Source organism: Eulemur rufifrons, chromosome 26 (genome assembly GCF_041146395.1).
Source record: "Eulemur rufifrons isolate Redbay chromosome 26, OSU_ERuf_1, whole genome shotgun sequence".
NCBI classification, from domain to species: Eukaryota; Metazoa; Chordata; class Mammalia; order Primates; family Lemuridae; genus Eulemur; species Eulemur rufifrons.
This window is the reverse complement of record NC_091008.1, coordinates 272083-282655: the sequence shown is the minus strand read 5'-3', so window position 1 is coordinate 282655 and position 10573 is coordinate 272083. Positions and strand designations below refer to the sequence as shown.

At 47.8% G+C, this 10573-nt stretch overlaps 1 protein-coding gene across 1 annotated transcript in view; it reads right to left on the bottom strand.

Moving 5' to 3' along the window:
* Window positions 1–1035: 1035 nt before the first annotated feature.
* Window positions 1036–10573, bottom strand: part of TNIP3 (TNFAIP3 interacting protein 3) — a 29837-nt gene continuing 20299 nt past the window's right edge. The window contains exons 10-11 of the mRNA XM_069459091.1: window positions 8076–8136; window positions 1036–2120 (exon numbers count right to left, since the gene is read on the bottom strand). Of these exons, the coding sequence (XP_069315192.1) occupies window positions 2101–2120; window positions 8076–8136 (81 nt within the window). The 3' untranslated portion in view covers window positions 1036–2100. The remainder of the gene's footprint in view (window positions 2121–8075; window positions 8137–10573) is intronic.

Here is a 10573-nt window from a genome sequence, read left to right as displayed (position 1 = left end):
CAGGAAAGTAGGAGGATGGATGCTGGACATCTCTGTCACGGGGTTGGGATCCAGGGACTCAGACACGTCTGGTGCAGATAATCAAGGTAGAAGGGGGAGGCAAACAGCACATCTGCCTACCTGGGAAAGAACGTTTGCGAGTCAATCCTGATTAATGGCTGAACCTGCTCTCGACTCTACTCGACAACAGGAGACACGTTACTTTGCTTCCCCGTCGTACGTGAAGGGTTGAATTGAGTCTCCCTTACCTCCAAGTCAGATGTGGAGGCCCTAACCCCCAGCACCTCAGAACGTGACTGCATTTGGCGAAAAGGCCTTTCCAGAGGTGACTAAGTGAGACCGTCGGGGTGGCCCTCATCCAACTGACTGGTGAGAGGAGGAAACCTGGACAGATACCAGGGAGGCCCACGCACAGAGGAGGGACCAGGTGAAGACCCTGCAAGAATACAGCCCCCCGCAAGTTCAGGAGAAAGTTGCTAGAAGAAACCAAACCTGCCGATACCTTAATATCAGACTTCTGGTGCCCAGAACTGTGAGAAAATTCATTCCTTTAAGCCACTCAGTCTGAGGTTATTCTGTTACGGCTAAGAACACTGAAACGCCACGTGAAACTTGTTTCTTGAGATATTCCTGTTCTACGGTAAAGCAGTTTTACAGATTTAACATCTAATCCTTCATATGCTGTGCTGAAGGAGGACACTAACGGGGAAGTGGAAGGGGAAAACTCTGATAAAAATGTCCTTGGAGGTCACGTGAGCAGCAGGTGCCTAGAGAGGAAGACGTGGGCCAACTTTTCTCGTCAACGATAAATTCCCTTTCCTGGAGCTTCACCCACAGAAGTCACCTTCTCAGCCTCCTGTCCTCCTGATGGTGACTGCATCCACATCTCGAGGGTCCGGTTAGGTCCAGTCCCTGACCTCATTTACACGTAGGCCTAGAAACGGACACAAACACTGCCCTGGACAAACCACAAGTGGCTTAAATATTTTAATAAACAAATTTTATTACTAAACTGTGAGTATGCACAACAACTAAACGAGAAGAAATGGCACATTTGAGGCACAATAACAAAATAGTTTTTTCTTAGCGTGGGTTTTCGAATTGATTGGAATCCCATGCTCTTTGCGCAGGTACAAACGCCAGGCCCGGTGACGACTTTATTCTCTGTCTGTCTGCTGTGTCTTCCGCCCACGGGAACCTGGTCTCCTGCGTGGCCCGAGCATTGTGCTGGGGACAACAGGGATGGAGCTTGGGCACCAGTCTCTGTGCCCGTGGAGAGCCAGGGCAGGGCACGGAGAGAGCTCCTCGCAGAGCACCACGGCCCAGCGCACGGCGGCAGGGAGCACCCTGTGAGCACGGAGAGGACAGAGCCAAGCGAGGGGGAGGCTGGGGAAGGGGCTGTTCTCAAGGAGAGGATGCTTGAGCTTCACTGTGAAGGAGAAATTCATTTATTCATTCAACAAACAAGCATTTACTGTGGACCTACTGTGTGCCGGGTGCTTTTGTGGTGTGCATCAGAATCATCTGGAGGATTTGATTAAACACAGATTGCTGCTTGCTGAGCCAGGGACTCTGCAGTGGGGATGCAGAGTCTGTGTTCCCAGCGTGTCTCTAGGTGACGGTGCCACCGGTCCAAGAATTGTGCTTGGAGAACGACTGCTCTGGACACAGCAGTGGGAAAGGGGGGGGAGACGAGCCGCACCTCGGATCAGACTGTGCCGTCTGGCACGAAGCACAGGCCCCGGGCTGGGCAGTGGGGTGGGAATGGGGCCTGGAATCCGGCCCAGGCTGGACCTGCCGAGCCCCGAGGGCAACACCCACCTAACGGAAGGGCCACGTTTCTGTGTTTTGTCCGGGCCCAGGGGTCCTGGAAAATTGTCAGCCTCTGGGTGTGTCTTCTTGTCATCGATGTGCCTAGAGAGACCCCTGTTTTGTAATTTCCACAGAGGCATGGGGTATGCCGGAGGCTGGAAGAGACACGGAAACCGGGGGTTGCCATGGAATCGGAGATGGCGCAAAACGTCCAGAACGAGCAGGTGACGGTAAAGGCACGAGGACTGCGCGCGGCCAACCGGGATGACTGTCTGTCGTCTCCTGCGCTCAGGAACCTTCATCCTTTTCTGCAGAGAGATTGTGTGTTAAGCTGTGTCACTCACAAGGGAGGGGACTGTCCTCCTCTCACCCTGCCACGACGGCCAGCTCCTCAGCTCACCTGTTCATAAGCCAGGGGATGCTGTCCCATACTAAGTAGACAGTGGAAAAAGCCAAAGAGACTCAAAATACAGGTTAAAGGAAATAACGGTATGGGCGGAAGATCATGAATAAATACACAGGAAAGACCACACAGGGACAAGAAGCCTGGTGACGATGACAAAAGCCATGCGTGCCTGAGATACGCGCTGGGAGAATCGTGGAAAAAGACCAGAGGAAATTACCAGTGTGCCAAGTCCATACGCAGCAACAGAAAACAGTATTTGCGTGGCTGCATTTAGAGCTGATCTGAGAAGACAAAAAAGACATTTGCTCGAGAAGAAAGCTGATTAGGAGAAGGTCACGACGGAGCTCTTGGGCAAGATGACAACGTTCTGAACCTGAGATTTAGCTTCGCTAATGAAGAAAGGGAAGATCCTACAGACAAAGAGTCTTATTTTGAAACTTTTTAGAACAGGCACGGCCTGAGGGTTATATCTCCTGGGAACGATGCTTTCTGCACACGTCTGCGGTGTTTCTGCCACCGTCTTTTGCCCTATGACTGCTCACCCCTCTTTCCAACTGGCTTCCTGTTTAAAAGACTAGGATTGTGTTAAAAATGGATTTGGGGCCGGGCGCGGTGGCTCACGCCTGTAATCCTAGCACTCTGGGAGGCCGAGGTGGGCGGATCGTTTGAGCTCAGGAGTTCGAGACCAGCCTGAGCAAGAGCGAGACCCCATCTCTACTAAAAATAGAAAGAAATTATATGGACAGCTAAAAATATATATAGAAAAAATTAGCCGGGCATGGTGGTGCATGCCTGTAGTCCCAGCTACTCAGGAGGCTGAGACAGGAGGATCGCTTGAGCTCAGGAGTTTGAGGTTGCTGTGAGCTAGGCTGACGCCAACGGCACTCTAGCCTGGGCAACAGAGTGAGACTCTGTCTCAAAAAAAAAAAAAATGGATTTGGGTGAGAAGGAGAAAATATTGAAATTTCAGCATGTCTGCTGTAAAGGCCAGAGGCCTAAAAGGTTATTTAAGGTCTTCTGTATCTTATTCATCACATTTTTAAGTTGTGATGACAACATTGCACAGCAAGGGGGAGAGAGTTCGGTGAGTGCTGCGTGCTCTGTCACGACTTTCAGCAGCACAAGAGAACTGCCACTCTGTGTCACCCAATTCACAGCAGGTAAAGTCTGCTCTTCGGCTGAGCGGCTCTCTGTGAGCAACGAAGCCCCAGGAGGGATTGTTAAACCGGGTTGGTGGCCCCCACCCCTCCAGTTTCTGATTCAAATCTCGTAGTGTGGCCTGAGAGTGTGCATTTCTAGCAAGTTCCTGGCTGATGTTGATGCTCCTGGCCTGGGGACTGCAATTGAGAACCATTGTTTCTAAACATGAATAATGTCATTTCGTAGAATGAGGAAATCAGTGTCTAAAGGGAAAAAGTCACAGATTTTGGACAGTTCACCGAGCATTGTGCCCAGGCTGCCGAGGTAAGAGCAACACCTGAGCGGCTGTGTGCACGTCTCACTCTGCTCTGAGAGATGTCGCCAGCCTTGCCCAGACCGCCTGCCAAAGATTCCACACACAAATGACAGGCTAAATGTAACAGCGTTTCAGAAATTCTACCTCCGGGGAAGAGAGTTGATCGCAAGGTGAGGCAAGGCTGTTTGGGTCATGCCAAATAAGTGAACGATGTGAAAAAAAATAGAATGTATGTTTTACATTTTCTATTAAATGATTTTAAAAAATTCCCTAACGGTAAATTTGAGGGCAGATATTTGCTCCAATCGTGAATCAGAATGAAATTTGTGCTACAAATATTTTTTAACATGCCGCTCTGTATTTGAAGAATGCCATCAGTTGGAAACAAGGACAAAGAGAATAGTAGAATGGACTTCCTGGTAATGTCCACAGGCAGGTCTGGGAACCTTTGACAAATTTTTCTCAAATCAGAAGAACCACCACCGAGATTCAGCAAGCCTCCCCTCACCCATGCGTTATTCAATTGTTTAAGCACTTCTAGATTAAGTGGCTTACTTAGCCCTAAACAAATCACTCAAGTAACTGGAAACAGAAGCAGCTCTTGCACTCAGCCCTTTCTTCTCGGGGTGCTGAACACCTCTCTTCCGTGAATAGTTTTCACCCAGTGACATGATTGTCGAGGTGGAGCTCCAACGGAATAAGCTCAAACTGGTGAAGTTTTCGATACTCATCCGTGAGTGACCAGGCCTGTCATTAGTCTGGATTGTCCGTACGGGCTGGTACGTGAACACATAACCTTCAGTCTGCAAGCCGACTCGGGAGAGCAGGAGGTGATGGGGTCGGACTTCCAACAGGGTGAGTTTAACACAACGCTGTTGTTCTGAAAAACAGCACTGCTGGTTCTGAAGATGAAAAGTGCAGGCACTGAATAGGTGTCGCAGGAAGGCGTCAGGCGTCTTATTACGGATGCTGTCGGAAGTGGCTGCCGCAGGGGGTGGGGCTCAGTTCCTTTACGAGGAAGGTGGGGACTATTGAGTGAGCGCTGAGCTCCTCTCATTAAAAAGGACTTAAGTGGAGACTCCTGGCTGCGAAGGGGAAGCCTGCCCGGGTGAAGGAGGCGGCTTCTGCTAACGAGCCTGGCATGGGGCTTACGCAGAACACCAGCTCGTCCACCTCCTTTGTGTTTCCCAACGGACCGGACCGGCGTGTGGGAGAGAAGGCCCTGAGCAGGGTAGCGGGGACATCCCTCTTGAGGGAGCCCTAGAAAAAAAAGCAGCCAGATGGTAAAACAAAGACGAGCTGACATCGGCGTCACGTAGCCTCACCCTTCGGTGACGGCTCCGTCATACCAGGGAAAGCCATCTGTCCCCTTCTAGTCATACGCTGTGCTTTTGTGGCGTGGTTCTCTTGACTGTGCCCGTATAAATGCGAAAGGCTGAGAGCAAGGTAGAGCACCAGCCGTGGACACAAAGGAGCCGCCATGAGCCCTCTCCCCAGGCTACCAGCCACCAGTGGTGCCGTCCTCCACCTGCCCGTGGGCAGAACCAGGTAAGCACAGACCGGAGAGGGACCCGGCAGGACAGACTCGCTCTCGCCCACTTTGGTCACGCTGCGTCGGCACCCACTTTGAGCTCAGCACCCTTTCGTCCTTGGTGCTTGTATTTGGGGCTTTCCAAACAAGGAGGGTCACCCGGTCCCTGTATTTGTCCCCTACTGGTTGGCCTCTGGGAAGTGTGCTCATCACACACGAGCCCAAGGAAAAGAGCATGCTCAGAACATACAGTCATTACTGCAGGACTGTTCTCATGAGCAAAGCTCAAGAAAATCACGCATTGATTTGATTCTCCCTTCTAGAACCAATAACGTCTTGAAAGTGCTGTGGAACCAATGGGAGAGGACTGGAGAGAAGCTGCAGGACGAGGGTCCTGGGGGCAGAAGGGACACAAGCAGTGGTAGGATCTGCAAAGCCGACCTTTGTCGCGTCACGATGTTGTTGCTCTGAAGAGGTTTCCAAACAGATTTATTCACTGCATCAAAGCAAGACAGCTGACTTTTTAGAATCTCTATTATCAACACTAACACTGGCTTTCTGACTCTCCAAACAAGAATTCTTGCCGTGTGTTTGGCATTTGGCGTTTGTGAGACTGTTTCCAAAAAAAAAAAAAAAAATTGTAAAAAAAAAAAATGTATTTATGTCCTCAACCCTGGAACTTGTGAATGTGACCTTTCTTTGAAATATGACTGCAACTTAATCCTGCAATCGGGCTAAAAAGTGGTCACGTTGGACTAGGGTGGACCCTAATCCCACACAACTGCTGTATGACACTAACTGGAAGAGGAAATGGGGACACAGACACAGACACAGAGGGAAGCTGGCCTGAGAGGAGGGAGGCGCAGCTCGGAGGGGCTGCCGGAAACTGCGAGAGGCCAGGAAAGACCCTCGGGGTCCAGAGGGAGCCCGAGCCAGCCCACACCTTGACTTGGGACTTGTGGCCTCCAAAGCTGTGAAGAAAAAGTGTCTGCTGTTTTAAGCCACCCGGTTTGTGGTACTTTGCTACGGCAGTCCTAGGAAATGAATTCCGTCAGGATTCAGTTAATTAGTGATTAGTAGACATCGGTACAGGCCAGCTATAGTATTTAGGCTTTGATCTTCTATATTGTAAAGAAAGAATTACGTTTGCTCACAGCACAATCTCACAAGCCTACATTTCATGCCTTTCCAACTACGCAAGAATCGAGCTTGAGCTCATTAGACAAAGTTCAACTCTGCACCACATGAAAAATTTGGAATGGACAGAAGTGGCTGGCACGCAATGCAGCCAGAAAACTTAGCTTGCGGACATTTCAGAAAGGGAGAAACAAACAACATGTTTTCAAGGTTATACTAACTCCACTATGCCATCATTGGTCTGGAAGCATGGAAATCATTTTGCATCCTATTCTGATAACAGATGAAACAAGATCAAAATGTTCTTTTGTAAATGCTTCTAAACAGAAACTGTAACTCATTAACATCTGTGGACTTCAATGTATTAACAACATCACTATTTAATGCTATGAAGACAGAAAGCCAAGTTTCATTCCAGACCAATATAAAATGAAAATTATAATTGGGTAGCAACTCGGCTATCATACAACAATGGATTTCAAAAGCACAGACATTAAGCAACAACCATTCTAGAATAATACGCCCTTCTAATGCAAGCTCTCCATTACAGCTGGAGCCCAAGAAGTTCATTAAAACCACTGGTTGTATCTGTAGTAGAAAGCAAAGAAAAACAGCAAGTCCTATAGTTTTCTGATAAATACCTGGACATTTTACTATAGAGTTCTCACATTTTATATTTTTTCTCTGTGATGTTACCATAAGCCATGGCCTTTAACACTCCCAGTGCTGTGTACAGCTGTTCAGGTTGTATACTGCACAACTCTAGGAGAGTCCATTCACATAGACTACCATGACAAACCCAGCAGCTCTGTGAAGTTCACAACGCGAACTGTGGTATCCCTGGTTCCCTACTTTCACTCCACAATGGACTCCCTGTATTAAAACTAGAATTCTATGATCTCAGCTCTTAACTAAATGGCCTGAAATTAGAATATAACTCATCTTCAGCCTCTTTAGATAGACTGAAATTTTTGGAAATTAACAAGTCAGAGTCACAGTTGTGTGTCATGAGACTTCAAACGTAGCAGACATCAAGGACTTTGGATTATATGAGATGAGAATAAAAGTGGGGTTATGATTATATCTCAGTTTATACAGCTTACTTCTGGGGGGCCATGTGAAACCATAGAAAGTACAGCAGTAGAAAGTACAGCAGATTCCATAAGAAAGGAGGAGAATGGTAAACTAAAGAAAAGTAAGATTACAAAGTACTCTTAGATAAGAGTACTTGACGGGCGACTTGTGGTTTTTCCCAGCACCCCACGAGGTGGCTGTTGTGGACAACCCCGGCCTACACGAGCAGCTCTGCCGTGGAGTCTGACATTTGGTCAGAAGGGAACACGGTTCTGAGCCTTCGGCTGCCTCTGTCTGTCTGCCAGTGACATTTAAACCTGGAATAGCAGATGAGCGCTTGTCCTTTGTAGGACAATCGCACAGCTTTGCTGCTGTTACAACACAGATATGCCGAAAGTTTTCATTTCTAACCCCAGATGGAATTCTGGCCCTGAGACTGCAACAGGACCAGCAGCCAGAATGGAGATTCATGCATTTCTGCAGCTGCACATTTTCTTTGTTTTTAGGAGTTTAATTTAAGCCCAGGTACATGAAATTAAAGTTGTGTGGGCAACAGGACTTTATAGTAAGTCCTACCCGAGTACCAATGAATGCATGCTGAGTAAACATCCCATGCACAAGTAAACATGAAAGGCTGCGCAGTGCAGCTGTGTTCTCACCGCTCGCCGTGTGCTGTGCGTCTGGCGGAAGCTGGCCCAGAGCGTACCACGGGCAGTCTGGCTGCGCGGAACAATAAAACATTATCAGAGCAACATGGACTTCAAACAGAGCACAGTGGCAACTTAAAAACGTCATTATGCTATGTGGCTTTTATCAAGCAGACAACACAGAAGTAATTTCTTCCCAAACCTGCCGCCAAGCTCCTTCATCCCGCTCACCTCCCTCATCACTGCCCCCATCTCTCCCCACCCCTCTGAAATCCGCTCTGGCCAGAATTTCTCCTACTCTGCGGCTGTGGCATGTTTTCTTTCTTTTTTTCTTTTGAAACAGATGTGTTTTGGATATCTGCAGAAGTATAAACACTTGTGTAAAATTTACCATGTCCCGTACATAAAACAAAGCAACTTACCGTCGAGACATACTTTTTTAAAAGCCCTCACACTGGAGGCAGTGAGAAGGCCAGGGGGAAAAAAAAAAATGCAAGTTTAATGTAAGTTTTCTAGATTCTTCAAGGAAGAAACCTAAGCTGTTAGGCGGGGACGGGGCACGCAGAGGTTCAGGATGGCGAGGCAGGGATCACCTTTCCCTTCGCACGGTTCTCTAGCAGAACCTACTCTCCAAATCGCTGCGACGGTTTAGTCTAGAAAGACTAGATTTTTCTCGTGGGATTTTCTCTTAGGTTTACACTAGTTAAGAACAGCTAGATATTGAATGTCAGGGAACATGTCAAACAAATCGCATTGAATAAACAATAAGCTACAGACCTGAACTATCAAGATAGCTCCAAGGCCAGCATCTTTGTATTTAACTCCTTGGAACGGAGCAAGCTCAGCTTTACCTGGCCACAAAGTAGGTCTGCCTTCCGGTCCGAATGCCCACCCCAGCCTCCTACTTCGCACAAGACACAGAGAATATACATCTTTTGCTCTATTATTCAATTATCTCCCAAAAATGACTTGAGGAAAATTTCTCTGATGTGAGCCACTAGAGAGCACTGACAGGGCTGCCAGGCCACTAACAGTGGCCTCCAAAGCTCGATCACCTGACACGACACCGAGAAATGCCACCCGTCTCGGAGCGGGGGACAGTCTGCCCTCACCCTGCCCCCTCTCAGGCACCTGGGCTCCTGGCTCCTTTGGCCCATGGAAAAGCTAGAAGGGGAAATGAGATCACCTCTGGTTTTTATCTCCTCGTCTATTCTTAGATGTCTCCAGTGACACACAGGGTAAGTGACGTGAGCCTCGGTTTTATAGCTCAGAAGAGTCACCAGAAGGTGAATGTGCCGTCACGTCACCAGCATCGTTGCCTGTGACTGAATTCAGGCTTAGCTATAAGTGAGAAACACGGACTATTCTTTCGAAATTAACTCTGAGGATTTTGCTGTAAATTCTGCCGTTACGTAAGATTTTTTAAAAAACCGAATACAGCTTGAAACTGTAGGCCGTTACGCACAGCCTGGAGTCCTGTTTTCAAACGTGGATCTGTGTTGGTGCCAAGTTTGTGTGGTCTGGACGGCCTCGCCCCTTCTAGGTGGCAGGAAAGTTAATGAGAAGGTGAAGCCCTTTCTTCCTTCTGTGAACGAAGATTTGACAAAAATGCCATTTCTACTCCTAAACTTGAATGACTTACTGGTTTTATTGTTAACCTTTCATAAAAATATCTCTCCAATTCCCCAACCTATAGAAGCTAACTCCCAAATAGATTTCTCTTTATGTTTCCCACAATCTTAGTCTACTCCTGCATTCTTGGAAAAAAACAATTTTAAGGAATGATAGCCGTGTTTGAAGATTCCCAGAAATGTTTCTAGTAAAGACTGAAAAGTAAACCAACAGGTAAGGAAAAGAGGAAATGAGAATGGAAGAGTGAACGGCACTAGCAACCGGTGACAACATGAAAACCCAGTTCTCAGCAGTGTGCTGGGTCACACCAGGGTCAAACAAGACATGCTCGTTAAATCCTGACATGCTCGTGCCACCCAGAGAGCCGTCATCTCCTCCCCTGGGACACGGGCTTTGAGTCACACTCAAGTACCAAAGTCTGAGAGGTTTCAGGCAACCAAGAGAATCATGCTCTCTGTAAGTGCCTTGCCAGGAAAATCCTCAAATTTTTTGCAACATTGGAAACACCGTTCATAAAAACTAAGGAATGTGGGGTGAACTGTCTGAGCAAATCCAAACTCTAGAAAAATGCGTAACTCTTTTCCTGGATAAAGTTTCTGTCTACGTAGGCAAAATGGAGAGCAGACTGTGGGGAGCGGGGGTGGGTACGGCCACTGAGAAGGAAAGGAGGGGACTCTTCGGGTTTGACTTATTCAGGTTGACTGTCCAAATCAATTCCACTCACAAATAATTGCTCAACTGTTCGCTTCACTCTGCCTGGGCAGACACAGCCGTGGAGAACAGTTTAAGTGGGTCACTTTTTCTTAGATCCTGTAAGAAAATCCTTTCAATTGCAAAACGTCAAAAGCTATTTTGCACCCAGGCAGCCATATCCATAG